At 46.4% G+C, this 20,539-nt stretch overlaps 1 protein-coding gene across 1 annotated transcript; it reads right to left on the bottom strand.

Annotated features, from left to right (window-relative positions):
- Positions 1-10,878: 10,878 nt before the first annotated feature.
- RPL37A (ribosomal protein L37a) lies at positions 10,879-19,888 on the bottom strand (the record flags this gene model as incomplete). Its single annotated transcript, XM_084259682.1, has 5 exons — positions 10,879-11,191; positions 12,148-12,230; positions 12,971-13,099; positions 13,320-13,375; positions 19,822-19,888. 5 exons carry the CDS (start codon positions 19,886-19,888, stop codon positions 11,128-11,130), a joined length of 399 nt encoding a protein of 132 aa, XP_084115808.1. The 3' UTR covers positions 10,879-11,127.
- Positions 19,889-20,539: the final 651 nt, after the last annotated feature.

Below are 20,539 nucleotides of genomic sequence, written 5' to 3'. Positions count from 1 at the left end.
GCTCTTCCGGGGCCAGCCGAGCTTTGTCCTGGTTTCTATTAGTGATTGTTGATCATCCTTTGCCTCTTACGGGCTGAAAATTAAAGTGATAAAAGAAGAAACAACAGCAAGACTGTTCACAGATTTTTAGATGAGGAAATTAAAGATTAGTTGACCATATATGTGTGGTTTTATTCTCACCATGAGAAATCCAAGCAAGTTAAAATGAATCCCTCATTTCGAGCAATATGGTAGATTTCTGCTTTTATGAAAAAAAGAAAGAAACTGAAAAACTCAGTGTCCTCCCCAAATGAACAGAAAGTGGCTGGAAGACACAGGCGTGGAGGCAAGCCCTGCTTGTGGGCAGGGCTCTGAGGAACCCCCTAAGCCCTGGGCTCCCCATCATAGCAAGCATGTCCAAATGCACCCACATTGAATACATTTTGCCTGTACAATCTCCAAAGCAGATTTCTCATTTTGCTTTTTGAGGTGGTTTGGTTATTAGTTACTTATTAAATTTATGGTTGCTTATGATTCCCAGGCATTTTTAATAATCGTGTCCCCTGGGAGTCCTGCAAAATGAGGAAACCTCAACTACAAGTGGTTTTTATAGGAAATTTTTAAATGCTAAATTTAATAGGTAATGAAGATGATGTCAGGAAAAGGTTTATGTCAACAGATTGATTTCGCTCTTGCTGTTTCCTTTTTCTATCTTTTGCTGGGAATTAAAAATTGGCTAATGCCTGCATGGCTCATCAGTAACAGGTGCTGGGGGCCCTTGGCAGCAGAGGCAGGAGCTCACACCCCCACCTCCCCAACCATGCGTCGTCTGAGAACCCCAGCCTCAAGAGGGAAGAGACGTGGGGGAGGTACCCCCACACTGTTACTGTCAAACGGAGTCCATCCCCGGCTCACCCCTCCTACTAACCCTCAGAGGGGGTGCGAGAGCAGAGGAGCCATGTGCCCCTCTGCCACCACAAATGACCTGCTGCAGAAGGCACCGCCCCCCCCTCCTTTCAGAATCTTCCATCGGCCTTTCCAGCAACTCCAAAAATCACCAAGACTCTGCAGGGTGCCCCAGAAAGAGTCACTGTTGAGTGAAGCAAGCGTGGGAGGTTGGTGTTGTAACAGGCTGACCCGGGCACCAGTAGAAAGAAAGTGAAAATGTCGGGTAAGGGCTGCACATCAATGCCAACCGGCCGTTGTTTGCAATCACAGGGCACCACCAGCACGGTGCCCTCCTACACCACACTCTCCTGCACCTCTTCTCCACTTCCATTTGCTCTTAGGGGGGCGGGGGAGCGCGCTTTGGAGTAGGGCTCCATGCCGGGAACAGGCACACAGGCCTCCATGAGTGGAGGCTGGGCGCGGCTGATGGCCAGCACGAAAGATTCCGGGTCTCAGTCACAGCTTCCCTTTCCCGCTAGGGGCCCAAGGGAGACAAGACAGAGAGCCGACAGCACAGGGACCCTGTGACAGCTGCTGCTCCCAGGCCCCAGAGCACACACGTGAGACATGGCAGAACAATGTGGGGGTTCACCCGTGCTGACCTGTCCCCATGGCGATGCCCCCCGACTGACTGCACCTGATAATCCACTGAGTTCAGGGACTTGCTTGCGGTTAGCCTGTGTTCCTCACATCAGCCCCGCATGGCCCTCCAGGCGACCAGAAAGCACCAGCCTGAGCTTAGCCCCTGCGGTCACAGAGGGACCAGCAACAGCCAACTCACAGGGACCAGCAACAGCCAACTCAACAGCCAACTCAACAGCCAACTCACAGGCTTCATTCCTGGCCATGTGTCTTGCTCACCCTCCACTCTTGTCTCATTTAAATCTCAGGGCAACTTCCTAAGACAGGAATCTCTATCATTGCCATTTGACAGATGGAGAAACTGAGGTTTGGAGAAGTTAGATATCGGCCGAGAGTCATATAGCTGGAGAGACTCTGGGGGGAAGGGACTTGTCAAAGGTCAAGCAAGCATTTGGTAGAATTGGGGGGCATGGGGAGGAGAGAAACCCATGAGGATGGGAGGGACGCAATCCCTCCGTGATGTTCTAGTACAAGGACACTATCCCCCTCGGATCAGCCACGTGATTATCTTTCAGGGAAGGGAGATTTTTATCTTTCCATAGTTTGAGGATTTTGAGAAATTATTCCAAGGTGTGAGCATCCATAAGTGTCCCTTTCAAAATGCTGTGCAGGGATCTTAGTTTTTCTTACCAATTTTGACATATTGGGGCAGGGGTTCCCTTAGAGTCATATCCAAGCATCTCTCGCACTTAGAATATTCTTTATGTAGCATATTATGACAAATTGTGCTGCTCGCCACCAACATCTGCTCCTCTGCGGTAAGGGGAAGCCGTGTGCCCACGTTGCTGAGCCCCCACATGGCCCTGTGACCGGCTTTGGCTAGGAAGGGTGGACAGAAGTGATGGGAGTCACTTCCCAGCAGAATCGAGAAGAGCGTGGTTTGTGCTCCGGCCCAGAACAAGAATGAGGATGACCGGAGCCCCAGCCGACCCACGATGGGCAGAGAGCATGGGCAAGAAACGGACACGTCCACCGCAAGGCCTGATCGTGAGCATCACTGTTGTATCTCATCCCATCCACTCCCTCTTCCCCTGGTATTACTGGCTGATTCCTTTGAACTTCAGGCCTTCTAACTACCTTGCAGCTCCATCTGACTCTCCCCCACCGCCACCTAGCAGGGTGCGCAGCCACGCTAGGGAGGTCCAGAAGGGTACCCCAAGTGTCAAGAACTGCCCTGCTTTCACCCTCAGCGGCTCTGGCAAGAGGATGCAGCAGCATTGCTGGTGGGTGTGTCTGAGAAGTTCCTCCGCCATTCTCACCTTTCATTAGCAAAGTTCATAAAGATTTGGGTCCATTTTAGAATTTTTTTTTTTTTAAGATTTTTTTATACAAGAACCATGGTACAGGCCAGATGTGCGGGAGGGTGAGAGGATTCACCAGAGCCAGAGCAGGGAACAGAACAGGCAGACTGACTGAAATACACTGCTGAGGGGAGCAGCGGGCATGACAGGAGAGGCCTGCCAGGCCATGTGGGACCCTCGCCAGTCGGTGGGATCAAACCAGCTCTGCAGAGGCTGTGGACAGCCTCTGCAGCGCTGCACTCAACCGCCTGGGCCACCAGGGAAGGCCCCATTTTAGTATTTTAAAAGAGTAGAATAGAAACACAATAGGGGTATGCCTGGGTTTTTTTTTTTTTTTTTTTTAGGACCCCAAGCAATGTGATTTGAGTAATCCCTTTGTTCTCTGCAAGAAAGCATTGCGCCACAGCGGTTGAGCGCTGGGTTGCAAAGCTGCCCGCAGCCTCTGCAGTGCTGGTTCAATCCCCAGCTGCTCCCCGGCCACTGGAGGAGGGTCCCACATGGCGCACAGACCTCTCCTGCTGCCCGCTGCTCCCCTCAGCAGTGTACTTCGGTCCTTCTGCCTGCTCTGCTCCCTGCTCTGGCTCTGGTGAATTCTCTCATCCTCCCGCGCTTCTGGCTGTACACAGTGCTTGTAAAAATAATAAATAAATAAATATTTAAAAAAAAAAAAAAAGAAAGAAAGAAAGCATTGCGCCAACAGCCAGTAGTCAATGCTGTAGCAGCTCAGTCCCCAGCTCATGCTCTGCAACCTCAGCCCTAAGTGTCCTCAGGACAGATGCTCCTCGCATGCCTTCTTCTGGGCCACTAAATTCTCTCTTCCCAGTGTCCCGCGGTACTCACCACTAACCCCAGCTGGTTTTGGCCCCGACTCATTGGCGCTGACTCAACAAACAGACCCCTCAGGTAGCCAGACAGTGGACCTGGGCCAGAGCGGGAATGGACTGGAGGGCAGGCAGAGGTGGGGAAGCCCCATGAGTCTGTCATCACGTCTTTGAGGTCTCCCCTCCCCCAGGACTTGTTCCCAAGCTGAGCTCTGCACAGTAGGGTCCCAGAAGAGGAAGGGAGAAGACAGGAATCTTTCAACCAAAATGTAAAGCTGGAAATCTTTTGTGTTGGCAGCTTCCAAGCCAGCATGCACACCCCTCCTTGTCTCGCTGTGGGGAGGTGTGTGCAACGATGGCTTTTAGAGAAGCTTGAAAGGGGACAGCCAGGGTAGGGCTTCAAACCTATGTTTGCAACACTTTGGACACAAGATTAAATGATCATAATGAATTTATTATAATGTACCTATTATACTTAATAATTGTAAGGTTAGGGCCTCCCTGGTGGCGCAGGGGTTAAAGTGTCAACACTAGGAAGCTATCACCAGCCACTGCAGCACGAGTTCGATCCCCGGCGAGGGAGCTGACCCACATATGGCAGAGAAGACCTCTCCTGTTTCACCTGCTGCTGCCCTCAGCAGTATATTTCAGTCAATCAACCAGTTCTGCTCCCCACTCTGTCTTTGGTGAATCTTCTCACCCCCCCCCCCACAGCTCTGGCCTGTACCCCAGTTCTTGCATACATAAATAAAACTTAAAAAAATAATTGTACGATTAAATACAGTTGTTTACAAGAGAGGGGTGAATGGAAATTATGAGGGGCTTTTAAAGCCCTCAAATCCACACTTTTGATTACTGCCATTGCCACCTGCCCCCCCATTTTTCTCCTACGGGCTTGCTGGTTGTGCACCTCCATTGAGTTAAAGGCCTGTTTATAAAATCTCTCTGCCAATAAATAAACACATAATAATATAAAACGTTCCTGCTAAAATGAGCTGGCTGCGCTACCCCGATAAGTCTTTCGCCCGACTTGTACCTGGAATTGGACTGGCAGCCGGACACAGGCGGGTCGCAGAAATGGGGCCCTGGCTGGAGGCCACACTTGAGACCCCAGAGCCCCGAGAACGGAGCTGCTCGGCCTCTTAGAGCGACTGACCCCGGGCAGCTTGGGGCGCAGGGGGATGGGCACCGCCGCTCGAGCTGCGCGGACCGGTCGTCTGCTAGGGGCGCCTGTGGTCCCGGGGAGAGACGAGGGTGCGGGCACTGAGCTCAGGGCGCGCGAGCAGCGGGAAAATCACTTTCTCAGAGGGGCGACTTGGAGAGCAAAGCTTGCCAAGGGCGCCCCCTGCTGCCCAGGCCCCGCCCAGCGGCCCGGCGCTGTCTGCTCGCAGAGCCCTTTGCAGCCTGTTGTGCTCCCCTGATGAATGCCTTTGTCTCATGCCTAGGTTGGTTCTCCCAGCACCAAAATCCTTCAGCAGAGGTCTCGCGGAGGACCTGTCTTTTCACCTCTGGAGGATAAACAAGCATCTCTGAAGCTGAGGCGAGTTAAGTGACAAAGCCCAAATTGGAAAACGTAATTTGTGGGTCCAAAGCGTTCCTTCTTTCTACATGATGGTGCCCCCCTGAAGTGTGTGGCTGTAATGGCAGGAAGGGCACAGGGCGGGTTTTCTACGATCCGAGCAGACGGGGTAAAGGAAAGAGTCCTGGAGCCCTCAGTGGCTTCTTAGGCTTTTATTGGGATTTACCAGGTACACGGCAGGCAGGGGTGTCGGGGGGCTGGGGGGCTGGCAGGCCTTCACTCTTTCTGGGCTCTCCGGCGTTCTCTGGTGGCCTTGTTCTCTGCTCCTCTCATGGTTCTGCTGGCGCCCCCATGACGCCGCCCTTATAAGCCCAGTCTCTCAGCACAAGTGTATCCACTGACGCATGCCCGCACCCTACTCCAGGTGCCCGCACCCTACTCCAGGTGCCCGCCATCAGGCATGCGTTCAGGACCGCAGATCCATCAGCCATCCTAATGGTGGGAGGGCAGAAAAGCCTGATGCTTTTTCACTTACCCTATAGTGGCCTTAGACATAATGTTGAATTCCCCAGCCTCTGTAGATGGAGGACAAGATCCTATGCACCCTTTGAGTCTGGTGTAAGAAGTGAAGAGACAATATGCAAGGAAAATGAACCAAAGCAGAGGAAGCCAAATAAATGCCACCTGTGATCTAGGCCCAGCACATCAAGTAACTGAAAGTTCAGTGGGGCTGGTGTTTACAGAAGAAACAGGACATGACAATAGATAAGGCTGGAAAGATGAGCTGTTGTGAGGATTGAATGAGTTTATTCAGGTCAAGCCTTCAGAGCACAGCCCGGAGCGTGTGAGGTTTCCCAGGAAGCCTTCGGGCTGCTGATCAGACTCAGAGACGAAAGCAGGAAAATGCATCTCAGAACAGCCTTGGGTTGATGAGTTAAAGAAAAATGGCTTGGGGTGGGAAGGGATCGTCATGACTTAGAAAAAAGAACCTGGGCTTCCCCTGGTGGCGCAGCGGTTGAGCGCTGAGCTGCGAGGCTGCCCGCAGCCTGTGCAGCGCCGGTTCATTCCCCGGCTGCCGGTGAGGGTCCCACAAAAGGTCCCACAAAAAAAAAAAAAAAAAGAAAAAAGAACCTGAGGAAAGAAAAGCCCCACATGTTATCCTATAATACTGGCCTTTGAGAGTTAATAAATTTACCATTTCACGTGGAGAGTAGGTGTACACACACACACACACATACACACACACAGCTCCAACTAGCGAGAGAAGCCCCTCTCGCGGGCTCCCCGTCCAGTTCTACACCCACCCACGTTCCGTTGGCTCTGCCCAGTGGTGGTGCCATTAGGGTGTCTGTTGCGCAACCACCCCGGGCTGCTTAGGCTCACCATCGGTTCCGGCAGCTTAAAAGAGAAACTTGGAGCCCTTGGCATCATCCCCACAGGTTTTTTAAGAGTACGCAGGGGAAACAAGCCAGCAGGGAGACAGCAACCGGGGGTCCCCCTGAGAATCTCTAAATGCTCTTTTCTCTGGTGGTGTCGGGTGGTCTCTTGCTCTCTTAGCTGGCGCTCGTCCACTCATAGCCGTTTTGCCACAGTCTCTTACGCATGCCCACCCCATGCTACCATACTCGGGTGCCCACTATCAGGCAGGCGTACCCCGCGCCCACACTCCCAGGTGCCTCCTGCGTTCAAGGCCGCAGGTGATACCCACAAAGGACAACAGCCTAAAAGCCTGACCATCTTCATTTACCCTACGGTGCTCCTACAACAGGGTAACCTTTGGCCCCCTTTTGGAAGCTCTTTGCTTCCCCATTGGCTAGTGTTTTCATTGCTCCAGTTACTCAATTACTGAGCCCCCTGCTTAGGGTGATGTGTTTAATACTCTCCCCCAGTGCTGACCTTCGCAAAAGGAAAAAAAATCCTTAAAGACAGAAAACGTGGTCAGAGACCTGCATACCTTAGTTTAAAAGGTGCTGATAAACAAGTGCTCATTCTATTACATTTTAACAATGCAGAAGAGTTTTGGCTTTACAATTGGTAAAATAACATTATCAACAAAGTGAAATGCTAAATTAAAATTTCTCTCTGAACTAGCAGACCCTAGAGAACACATCCAAGTTAATCTTAATGATATGTTATTGGGTTGTTTGTCACAGAAGATCTATAATTAACTCCTTTGGTCTCCTTCTCTCTTTACCTTAGTCTGTTAGGTCAAGTTATGGCATTACGGAAATTTGGAAATAAGTCGGTGTTTACTAAATTGTTTTACACAAGCTCTGAATCATTTTAGGTGTGCTTCACCACGGCCAGGCTAAGGGCCTTTCTTCTATCAATAGTTATACTGTGTCACCCCCTAGCGGCATTTTTGATGCTTGCAGCCAAAGTTTGCTGACAGATTTCTCTGCTTCCTTGCAGGAATGAATAATACCTGTGGAGAGTAGTTTCCTGATCTACTAATTAGGAGTCTATGTAAATCTATGTAAAATCCACTATGTAAAGAATCTATGTAAATCCACTGGGTTCTAAGGCCACAATGTTCTATATAAACCTTCCAAAATATCTAGAGAACTATGACTTGAATGTAACATCTTATGAGGGTTGTTTTCCCTACACAAAACAAATCATGAATGTATTGATCTATATAACAGTAGCTAATATCCCCCAGTTGATAAATGTTTAGGGAATGATGAATATTTAATGCCAGTCGAGGAAATAGAATGGAGCAGCAGGCTACAGTAACAAAGAACAAATCATAGACAAAGGAGCTGGCTCTAGTTCAACTTGGTAATTTTTAACAATTAGCACCGATTATCTCCTGGGTTGCTGAAACACTTGTTTTTGCCTCATAGGGATATTGATTAGAAATTAATAATTCAACTTTTCTAGCTTATGACAATTCCAACTTGTTAGGGTTTCCTAGTTGTTGGCATTGCTTTTGCAGCGTTTATCAGTTCTCTAACTTCAGTTCTTCAGTTTTTCTCAAGAACATCTTCAAGGGCCATCACCTACATAGCTAGTGTTTCTTATCTGTCAATGGCCCAGAAATGCTGAAAAATTATGCACGATTTTTTCTTTAACAATATAAATGTCCCTCTTTGTCTGTAGTAGTGCTGTTCTGCCTTTAAGTCCACTTTGTCAAATATTTTTTGTTTCATGGATTAATGTCTGCAGGCTTTCTTTTCATCTTTTTACTTCAAACCTTTGTCTTTGCTCAATGTCTGTGTCCCTATATCATTTATATCTGACTCCTTATTCTTTAGGTTTTTAATCCTTTTACTTCAGGCATATAATCCAATTTAGTTCTCTTTATATTTTAACTATATGTGGTATTATTTCAGATGTGTGTGTATATATACACATACAAATGTGTACATTACATATGCTTAATCTACCATCTAACTCCATACTATGTCCCTATTAGTTCTTTCCCTACCTCTTTGGATTGAGCATGCTTTCCACTGTATGTTATACATGATTTCCTATTATTTTAATGATTACCCATATTTGTAGATTGAAGTCTTCCCAAACAATGCAAGAACCTTAGAATATTTTAAGTTTACCCTTTCTTGTCCCATGCAGTGCTGTAACGTTTTCCTTACAACCCTCATACCCCGCCCAATTTAGTCTACATTCACTTACGTTTTTCTCCCTTTTGTTGATTCTTACCCCTCTTGGATCTTTAATTCTTCTGATATTTATTTACTCTGTCCAATATGTGGGTTTACAGTGAAAAATGTTTAGTGGTTTTTGTTTGTATTTTTCACCTTTGTACTTAAAGGATATGGTCAGAGGACAGAACTTGAAGCACTTTAATCTGCTGTCTTCTAGTCTTCGCTTTCATTGAAGATACCGCTTTTCCCTTTGGTACTCATACTAGCTTTAACAATAGGTGTGAATTTGTTTATTTAGCCTAAGGTTTACAGGAATCCTTGAATCTTGGCTTGGCATTTTTCTTTGGCTTTAGAAAGTCCTTATACACTGTCATCTCCCCTAAGACTCCAGAACTCCATCACCTCCTGTTGTTTACACTCACTCCTTTACATTGCCCCCACCCTCTCTGGTACTTTTTGGGGGATACTTACCATTTGATTTAGCTTCTAATTCACTGATGCCCTTTTACTGTTAAATTCATCCAGAGTTGTAATTATAGTGTCAGGACAAGAAGTGTCAATTGATCACTCTTAAGTTCTTGGTCTTGTCATTTACTTGTCCATCATAAGCGGTTAAGCCCAAGACTGGTAACTTATTTGGATACCCTGTGATCAGTTGTTCATTGCCTTATCCTAAAACTAAATTATCAAAATCCTTGTGCACCTGGTTATGTTTACTTGCCAGACAGCTTATGCAAAGTTACAGATAATTTGAAGTGAATGGTATCTTCTTGGGATTTATATTTGCTTCTTACAGGCAGCTAGGGCACTCCTAATTCTAAATTAACTAAATCCAGTCACAGAGCACAATGATTTGGTACTCAACTTCAATCCCCCAAGACTAGTTTAAAACTTGTTCACCTCTTAGATGGTAACCTAATCAAGCCTTGATACTGGCCTCACCATATCAAAGAGCTACTACTCACAGAACCACTGCAACTTCAGGGTGTCTTAAGAGGCTGAAATTCAGTGTCTCAAGGGCGTTTCTCCTCAGACTCAGTTCCACTAGCCATCTATGTAAAATTCTGCATTTCTAAATTTCCAGAAATAATTTGATTAGCTTACCAGTGTTGTGTGACTCTTGTGGCCAACATAAAGGATCTTGTTATCTAGCTAGATGACACAGAATGGGCAACAAATCTGGAGAAGTTCAGCTCCAGAAAGGTAAAAACTGCTAACTGAAACATATCTGCTCAGGGTCCTGAAAGAAAATGATGTTAAGACTCAAAAGGGATAGTTCAGGTGAGTTAAGGGACTAAATCCAATCACTAAGGGAACTCAACAATGGATGAGGCCTCTAGAACTAAAACAATTGCGGGAGACTTAACCTTCCTCTCCCTGAAGGAGTAAGGAGAGAGAGGCACTCAAGTAGCTAGAGTAAGTCACCTAAGAGAAGTTGCAGCCTTCAGTACCTGAAGCAACTCTGTAAGGAGTAGGAAAATAAACTTCATTATTTCCTTCTCATCTGCCAAGTCTTCGGCTGAGCCTCTCATTTATTGACCTGAACCAGAAACTACCCGTGGGGAGCTCACCAGGACAGCCCAGTAGGGAGGGAATCAGGCACAAGGTGTAAAGGTGATGCAAAGTATCTGAAGGGGCCCTTTTCTGCCCCTTAGCTCAGTGGCACAGTCCGGACAGATGGTGGACAGGGTCAAGAACAGGTCAACAGGTAAAACTGAGAGAATTAAGTGATGGACTGAATAAAGACTAGATCCTAACTTCACTCAAGAATTCCTCCAAGGAGCTTCATATTTTATTAGTGTGACCACCTATGTCAACCTAAATAATCCAATCCTATGAATAATCAACCATGTGCAAACTGAACATTGGAGAATGATGTAACAGTTGCAAAATTTGCTCTGAAATTCTAATATGTGTGGTAAGTCAAAATGTCATCCTACCTTTTAAACAGTTAAAAACATTAACTGTGACTTAAAAATAAGTTTCCACAATTCAAATCAATGTATCTTAAAAATTGCCCTAGCAAAGGCAGTTATAAGAAGTGAAGACATATACCAAAGCTGTAAGATTTTTATTCATTTATCAGTCTACTACCGAAAAAAAGTACTGGAATATAATCCCACTTCAGTATATAACCCCACTTTATCAGTCTAATAAAAATTAAAGTATTCCAACTGGTAAAGTCTTTGAGACTTGCTTGGGAAACAAAATTAATGCATGTCAGAATAGTAACAAAGCCAAATAATTCTCTATCTTGATTAGCCCATTTATTTTATGATGTGCTGGCAGTGGTCTAAACTATACAATTTCTACTGGTCTTTCAATTCCTTCAGTCTTCTGATGGCAGACTTTACTGTGACGGCAGAAGTAGTGCTGCGAAGAAAAACAAATCTGGTTTCTAACATAATCCACCAAGTTTACAGGTAAAATGGTAAATGAGTAGACCTGTGTCATTTTTACATCATAATCAAACTGTTAACTTTTAAGGGCTGTCTTCAAGCCCTTGCAGAATGACAATTTCATACCTCTGATTTCTCAGACAACAGAGTGTAAAAATATTAACATAAATAGTTGCAAGACACCTAAATTCATTAAAAAAGAATGGTGGTCAAAATGTTAGAAGCAACTAATAAATTATAAAATGGTATAGAAAGTGAGATCTCAAAAAGCAATGTCTAAAGCAATAGAGACCATTTTGGGAAGACCTTTAAAATGATTACAAGAAAGTTCTACCATCCCACCCCATAGGGTGGACACATAAAACTAATTCATTTTACTATCACGACTAAGAAAGGCCCTTATTTCCCCTCATAAAATCCACACAAAGTGCTCGTTTGCACAAGATACAAGGCTAGACAACACCAGCTAGAAGAAAACCTCAACTTTCAATTCAGCAAATATTCCAAAATTAGAAACCTCCTAGGGTTGTTTTAATTTCCAGAAATGGATAAAGTTAGTTAAAGGCTGGCACAATCAAAAGCAGCAAAGGTTTATCTTAATATCACCTGGCCCATGAGGGTTCCAAGGTGGAAGAAGTCCAACCAATACCATTCAGAACGGCAAAGGTGTGGTGGTCCAGGTGACCCTGTTTCCACACACAGTAAGCAAAAAGCTAACCGACATACTAATTTCTACAAACAGTTTGTAATCTAAGCCAAGATTAATACAGATTCACTGAGCTCAAAATGGTAACTTTATGATTCCAATAGTTTTGTTTCTAGTCTGATTAACTGAAAATAAACCTGATATTCACCCAACCCTCAAGAAACAAAGCATCCTTACTTTCTGTCTAGCCCCTCCAATGTCAAACCTGGAAGAAATGGACTCACTTGTAGGTCCAGGCACCACCAGCCACCGTTTTCATGCAGGAACCACAGTGCCAGATTCCCACAGCTCGCCTCTTCATCTTGGTCTGCAAAAGACAACCAGTTTCTCCGATAAACCAAGTAAAAGACTCCCAAACACCCAGGCGTCCTAATTACAAAAGAAAATGAAGGCTGGTGTATTTTACGGGGTTATGTATACTTGCTTCCAGTTTTCTTGGGCAAAACAGCTTTTGTCATGGTGATATAACCAGGGATGTGAAAGATCTGTTCCCACCCCCAAAAGGGTTTTTAAACCCTGTACTTTCGCACCCAGTAAACATACAAATATTTTATTAAACAAAAACCTCAACACCAACACCAGCAGACAAACATGACAAAATCTTTACGGGACCCTGCCCAATATTTTAATTAAGTGCCACTGTTTTGCATCTTGTTAGCATTTTGCCAGTACAGGACTTCCCTGAGAGATATGACCACAGCTCCCCCAAGGTCTCACCTTCCCTCCCACTGCCCCTCTGACTGCTTCAAGTCTATATGGCCAGCTTTCAAGGGTTGGTTTTAATGTTTGTCTTTGACCACTTGTTTAGTTTCTCCATATGCCACATACAAGGGACACCCTCCGGAATTTATCTTTCTCCTTTGTCCAATACTTTTTAACCCTTGAGTACCAAGAGGTTTCCTTTCTAATTGAAAAATATACGTATGAAATAGTTATCACAGTGTTTGCATCTGAGAGTCTAACTACTCAGAACCATCACACCATTTACAAACTGCAGAAAAGCCTCGCCTCGAGATACCCTCCCCCTGCCCCCCCAGACCACCTTACTTTGCCACAGAAGGAGCAAGTGTACTTGGCGTGCTGGCTGATTTCAATCTTCTTCACCATTTTCCTAAGGGAGGCACCGTAACGGGTCCCATATTTACCGACGATCCCCACCTTCTTGGTTCGTTTGGCCTGTGAGGAGCGAATTAAGACAGCAAGCACCCATTAGGGACCCCAAAAGGGGACTCACGGACGGAGACCCTGCCCCACCCCCAGGTCCCAGAGCTTCCGCACAACATTCTCCCACCCACCCAGTCCGGGCCTGTGACCTAGCACCGTCCCTCTGACCCCCAACTCCACCCCAATAAAACCAGTCCCAGGGTCGGTCCCAAGCTCCAGGGCACCCTGTCACCCGGCCCGCGGGGTCAGCCTCCGCCAAGCCACTCCGTCCCTCCGCCTTGCGGTGAGCTGGAAGGCCAAGGTAAAGGTACGGAGGCGCGGGGGACACAGTCAGGGTGTGTAAGCAGAGGTGGAGCAGGACGAAGAGACAGAGAAAAAGACAGATGCGGGTGGATAGACATCAAGGCCTCCACGGGCGCGACACTCACCATGTCGCCGTAAGGTGGGTGAGCGCCCAGAGAGGAAGAGACGCAGTGCGCAGGCGCGGTTTTAGGCGGGCGAGCGGAAGTGGCGCTTGAGAGGCCCCGCTAGGCACTGATCTCTATGATCCGGAGGTTTCCTCGCCCCGGCGGCGTCCTGGGGATGTTCAGGGTGCAAAGCAGTGTCTCGGCGGTGTTTACCCTGATTCAAAACTGTCGAGTCAAGATCTGAATAAACTGTGGGCTTTAGTTAATAATAATATTGATTCATTAATTGTAGCAAATGTCCGGCGGTAATGTCAGATGTTAATAATAGGGGAAACTTGGAAAGAGCATATAGGGACTGTCTTTACTATCTCATTTTTTCTGTAGATCTAAAACTTTCTAAAAAGTAAAATCTGTTAAAAACAAAAATCAAACAAACAAACAAACAAACAAAAAAACAGCCACCCAGGGCTCACCATAAGCTAACTCCACGATAGGCAGGGCCCATATTGCCCACGCTGCATCCCAGCTGCCTGCACAGAACCTGGCGGGTCAGTGTGTAACAGGGTGGTCCCCAGGAAAGGGGGAGGTTCCCTGCCCCACCCAAGGGAGGGTGGAGCTGAGCAGGAAGAAGAGAAGCTGAAGAAGAGACTGAGGAAGGAAGCAGGATGGAGCCAGGAGACCTGGAGGAGGCAAATGGAGCCTAGAGACACGTGAAGAAGCTGCGCTTGTCTTTTGGTCGTGGACTGGGTGACACAGATGTGGGTGAGACCCATGGGGAGGTGACCATGGCAGCTTTTATCTTGATGTTGATTTTGCTCCTTTCCTTCCGGGCTTGTCTGGTTGTTTCTGACTCTTTTCTGTGGGTCCCCACTGGAAGATGCTTTAGACTTGTGGCAGGCTTTGGGGCCTTGTTCTGGGCCGATCCCATATGGATGGACTTTTACCCACGAGGGGATGGGTAACTTTGGGTGCTTGATTTAGAAACTAGACTCTTTGCCTTACCTGTATTGTTTCCTAGTTTTATTAAAGTTCCTTCCCATTAAAGTCTCCTATGTTTTGTGTTGATGCGGCGGATGGCAGAACCCATTTAGAATAGGCAGGTTTGCGGGGTTTGGGCTGCCCCTCTCCCTGTCCTATAACAAGTGCCCAGGAATGCCTGGTACACGGGAATATGGCCTGGCATGGATAGTTGTGATCAGGGGCTTACAAAGGGTTTTGTTTGTCAGGGTTTCTTTCCCTTACAGGGTCAATCCAGTTAGGAATGAAAAAGACAAGTGATAATCTAGCCCAAATTGGAAACTGAGATTCAAGGTCAAATGACTCATTCAAGGTCATAGAGTTAATAAGTGACTTCCAGGCCAGAGCCTGGAAGCAAACCTATCAATTCCCCACCCCAAACCCTCCATAACCTCCTACATCTCTAGCCTTCTGGAAAGTGGGACAGAGAGAGAAAACACATACGATTGCAATTGAGTGGCTGAAAAAGACACACTAAGTCACAAGATTCAAGTCTCTAAGTCTGATTCCTCCGCTGTGAATGTAACAGGGTGGTCCCCAGGAAAGGGGGAGGTTCCAGGTTCCCTGCCCCACCCAAGGAAGGGTGGAGCTGAGCAGGAAGAGGAGAAGCTGCAGAAGAGACTGAGGAAGGAAGGAAGCAGGATGGAGCCAGGAGACCTGGAGGAGGCGCATGGAGCCTAGAGACATGTGAAGAAACTGCGCTTGTCTTTTGGTCGTGGACTGGGTGACACAGATGTGGGTGAGACCCGTGGGGAGGTGACAATGACAGCTTTTATCTTGATGTTGATTTTGCTCTTTTCCTTCCGGGCTTGTCTGGTTGTTTCTGGCCCTTTTCTGTGGGTCCCCACTGGAAGATTCTTTAGACTTGTGGCAGGCTTTGGGGCCTTGCTCTGGGCCAATCCCATTTGGATGGACTTTTACCCACGAGGGGACGGGTAACTTTGGGTGCTTCATTTAGAAACTAGACTCTGCCTTACCTGTACTGTTTCCTAATTAAAGTTCCTTCCCATTAAAGTCTCCTATGTTTTGTGTTGATGCGGCGGATGGCAGAACCCATTTAGAATAGGCAGGTTTGCGGGGTTTGGGCTGCCCCTCTCCCTGTCCTATAACATGAAGAGTATACCATACACCTTAAAATGTTCTTGGGAGGATGAAATAACTTTAATGGAGTGCCTAGTGAGCATTTGTAAATGTGATTATTATTATTGCTGAGCTAATGATGATACCTGATTCCAATGTCTCTCGATGTCTTTTCAATTCTATTTCCTCTTCTGCCATACTCTGGGGATTACAGCAGATTAGCTTTCTACTTTCCCTTTAAAATAGGCCCATCTCTTTTCTCCTTAATGTCTTTAGCTTATGCACACTGAGACTGTTTATGGCTACTGCCACCTGAGGCCAGAGACGAGGAGGCTCTTTGTTCCAGCAGAGCCTCCACCCAACTTCCTCCCTTTGGGATGAAGAATGGCAGGGGACCAAAGGAGAAAGTCCCTTCTCCCCCAAAGATAAACAAACTGCATTTGGGAGATGATTTCTGGAAATCTTTCCACCAAAACTATGCTCTGCTGCCCCCGAAAAGGTAAATTAAAAATGTATTTATTTATATTGGTGCAAACAAATGGGGTTGATGGGAGGGGTGTTCTAGTCTGTGCTTGCAGAGCTTGCGGGAGTGGTGCTGTCTTACCCTGAACAAGTGGGTCAGTGCAGCCAGCCTCCAGCAGGAGCAGCCCAGACTCAGGTGAGCTCTCCTGGCTTGGAACCAGAGTCTGCTTCAGATCACCTATTAGCAAACCCATCACTTCCCCACCCCAACCCCTCCATAGCCTCCTACATCTCTAGCCTTCTGGAGAGTGAGGTAGAGAGGGAGAGAAAACACATATGATTGCAATTGAGTGGCTGAAAAAGAGACACTCCATAATAGGAGGAAAATTTTCATGTTCAGAGCAATTTTGTCAACACTGAACAATTCTCTTTAAATAGCAAGCTTGATGATGTACAAATAGCACTCTCATGAAAGCAGTTCTAAGTGGCTTCAGAGAATTGAGCCTGTCCTAATGTCTCAATTTGTCTTATCTGTGGGCTAATAAATCTCCATTCCCATTAGAGGACCATCAGATGCAGAGCTTGTTAACTTGTTAACTGGTTATGGCTACTGCTATGTACCCGTAAAAATCTCCGTGAACATCTCTGCTGAGTCCCCCTGCTCCTCGGGAGCACTCCACATTCACTTTTCTGGTTTCAAAAAATAAGTAAGTTTAAAAGTCACCTCCAGAGAAGAGTTCTTTTAGCTGTTGAATCAACCAGTTCTCTTGGGGGCAAATGGAACATTTTATTCTTGAAAGAAATCTGAGACACAAGTATCATCCCAAATTCATCTCATGCTGGAGACAGAGGGATTTATCTTGGGCCCCGGGTTCCATGTCGTTCCTTCACTTCATGCCTGAAGAGCTCTTGCTTGCCCTTCACTGAAGTGTCTGGTGGCCACGGAGGAGAAGCAAGCCTGCGCAGAATTGTTGAGAACCCTGAGGGCCCCACCCCTTGAGGGAGGCCTTCCAACAGCAAGTCCTGGACAACTAGAAAGCATCCAGGTGTCTGAAATGGATCTAGCATGTGGATTCTCTTCCCTCTTTTCTCTCCACAAATTTATTTTAAATCCAATCTTATTGCTGTTTTTATGGCTATCTTACAGTAATTGACACAGGCAATGTGTCCATCAGGATGGGAGTTACTCAGCAACTCTTAAAAAGTGAGGGGAGAGCTACATCAAACAATGGCCAAATACATATATATTTTTAAAGATTTATTTATTTTACATACAAGAGCTGGGGTATAGGCCAGAGATGCGGGGGTGGGGGGGGTGGGAGGTGGTGGTGAGAGAATTCACCAGAGACAGAGTGGGCAACAGAACAGGCATAGGAACTGAAATATACTGCTGAGGGGAGCAGCAGGCGAGACGGGAGAGGTCTGCTGTGAATGGTCAAATATATTAATTATGTGAAACGAGCCATTTACAATATGGAATGTTTTGGGGGTTTTTTTAGTATGGAGAATTTAATACAGTTTTTATGAAAGAAAAACTATTTATACTTACATATATTTGTATGTATAGGGAATAACTTAGCATTTTGTGTCACCTCTATGGAATAAGTCTAACGGTTGAGGGGTGAGGACATAGGGCTTTCATTTTTTTCACTTGTACACTTACAGATTAGTTCATGTCAACATCACATGTATGCAGAGCAATGGGTGGAGGCAGAGTCTTTCCAATAATGGTGCTGAGATTACTGCATTTTCATATGGCAAAAATTAGCCTTGACCTTACCTCCCTCCAGGTGAGTGGTAGATCTAAATAGTAAAGCTTCTGGAAGATATTCTGTTCATAATCTTGGGTCATATTTAATAAACCCCATTAACAAATGGATGCTTATATAACATTTCAAGTTGTAAATTCCTTTTATGATCTCTTTTGTGTGTTATATTTCATCCCCCAAAGTGGGGGGGGGGGGTTCAAAACGAGGAAATACGCTCGATACTCCATAAAATCTATTGAATGGGTTGCAGGGGAATGTGGGCAGAGGGTGTGGCAAAATCAAGTAACCCTCAACCATCTTAATGCCCAAAAGACTGTGACTCACAGGTTCCCCAACGTTTTTCCTTCCCACAGGAAAATACAAAAGTAAACAAAATATGGGTATGAGAATCTGTCCTTTAAGCTCCCATTTTTACTTTGTGATCCTGAACTTGATAATCAGCAAGAGGATGTGGTAAAAATCAGGGTGGGGGGCGGGGGTTAAGGGATTCTTTTGATCCCTTTGCAGTTTAAATGTTACCTAAAAAGAACTTCAGAAAGCATCAAGTTTCCAACGGGCAGGAACACACAGACAGGGCAAAAGCCCAGAGCTGGAGGGGTGGGGTCAGCACCACCAGCTGTTTCTCAGCTTCCCCTTTGCCCCAGAAAAAGACTTTGGGGGGACCACAAAGGAAAAGAGACAATTCCAGCACAAGTGGATCCAGGCCAGCAGGAGCCTTAGCCTCCGGCCCTTGGTGCAGAAGTTAACCAGGGTCACTCAGGCCCGCTCACTGACCTGGTGAGGGGTGCAGTCAGTCCAGTGGGCCTGGGGAAGCTTTAGTAAAACTCTTTAAGGGAACAACAATGGCAGGGACAACAATGGAATGAGGGGGCTCAGATCTTCTGCATTCCAGTTGACATTTCCAGAAAACACAGTGCTGGTGATGGTGATGGCAACAGGGGTGAGGGGTGGGGCCGGAGGTGGGTATCTGAAGTGAACTGCAAAATAAAGGAGGAAAGGGTGTAGAAATGTTTCCTTAAACCCAAAGGTATTGACTCTCAGTATGTCTGCGTCTTGCGGAGTCACACAGAAATACCCATGTTTTCTTTAATTAACTTAAAATATATAGGCTACATGGTATAAATAAAATTTGCTTCAGAGAACCTCAGGGGCATCTCAGGAAAGTGTATTTCTGCAGAGCAACTGAAACTCAGGTTCAAGTAGAGGCCTCAGAAGGCTTAAGACCTCCTCCTACTGAGGCCACAAGCAATAGTGGTTCCAGATATGAGCTCCAAATCGCGAGGACCAAGTGGCACGCACTGACCCGACACCATCCAGGATCACCACGGCCACTGTGTGTGCCAGGCCACGCATGACAATAGCAGAGATGTTTAAACTTCACAACCGCCAGTTCTCATGACAACAGTGGGTATGTATATCTCAAATCAACTCTACATTTCACTGTTTTTTCTTTTACTTTTAACGCATACCCATGTATAGAAGCCACATCCTGAAAGGGGGAATTATTAATGGAAGGCATGAAAGCCACCAACCTTTTTCTCTTAGAGACTAAAAATTTGACCAGATGTCAGGGAACCCATGGAAAAGCTGCACCCTAATGTCTCTGAGCCCCCGATGGGCTGAGTGAGCAGCACCCAGGTGACACTGTCTCTGGAGGCTTCAGCAGGTGTGTGGTGGGGACTCCTGAACAGTTAGTTGCAAGCCACATGATGAAGTACATGGAGCAGAGGTTCTGGGCCAGCCAAGAAAAAAATGCTCCCTCCTCTCAGGATCTGCCTTAGTCCAAACCCTTCTGCTTCTGGGACCTTAATTCACCCCAAAGATTGTCCCCTAATGAAGTGATGTGTTGTTTCCATCCATTAAACCCCCAAGACTGCAAAAATCAATGCCCAGTTCATAGGGGCAAAGGTTACATGAGATGCTTATCATCTCTTCATGCAGGTTTGCTCCTGGGGCCGCCTCCAGGTAGTCTCCCAGTACAGGGCCTACATCGTCTCACCACCCGCACTGATCACTGTGTCCTTGCAGACGATGAGCTTTCCAGGGCAACAGACAGGCACTGCCATCTGTTATTGGACCTCCAGGGCACCCACTCGCAAGAAGACTTACATGAAGTGTTATTTGTGTTATTTGGTGAAATTGCTGCTCTTGCTCTTAATCACTGTGAGAAAAATATCAAGTGGCTGTTTAGGGTAAAATTCAAACTTAAGAGAAACTCAACCCCCGTTCTGTGGAGGCTCCTAACCAGACACAGCAGTGATAGAGAAAAGCATGTCAAATTGTAAAATGATTAAAGTAAAAAAATTAAACATAGAGCTAGGAGGTGGAGTAAGAAGTGTGGGTGACCCCAAAGACCCCAATGAGTGTTTGCACCCAAGGGCTTTGGCCCCCAGACTTTCTCCAGGTAACAGGTGGTTAGTTCTCATTTGAGCATCAGAAGAGGAAATCAGAGAGCTAATTATCTGTGGCAATGTCGGGCCACGGCAGGGCTCCGCAGTACAGGAGGAGCCAGCGGGGGCAGGCTGAACTGCTAATTTCCACAATGCTTCCCAGGAAGTAGCTGCTGCCACTGAGATGTGCATGTTGCCCCCCTGGACTTTCCTGAAGAGTTCAGACCCTGAGGCGAAGTGAGAGGCTGTGGATTTTCCTTGGACCCTTCTGGGTTCTCTGTCTGGTCTAATAATTAAAGTGACACCCGGCAGATTAACCAGAGAAAA

This window comes from Talpa europaea (genome assembly GCF_964194135.1).
Source record: "Talpa europaea genome assembly, chromosome: 1".
Lineage (NCBI taxonomy): Eukaryota > Metazoa > Chordata > Mammalia > Eulipotyphla > Talpidae > Talpa > Talpa europaea.
Note: the sequence above shows the minus strand (reverse complement) of the source record. Positions and strands in the feature narration are given on the sequence as shown.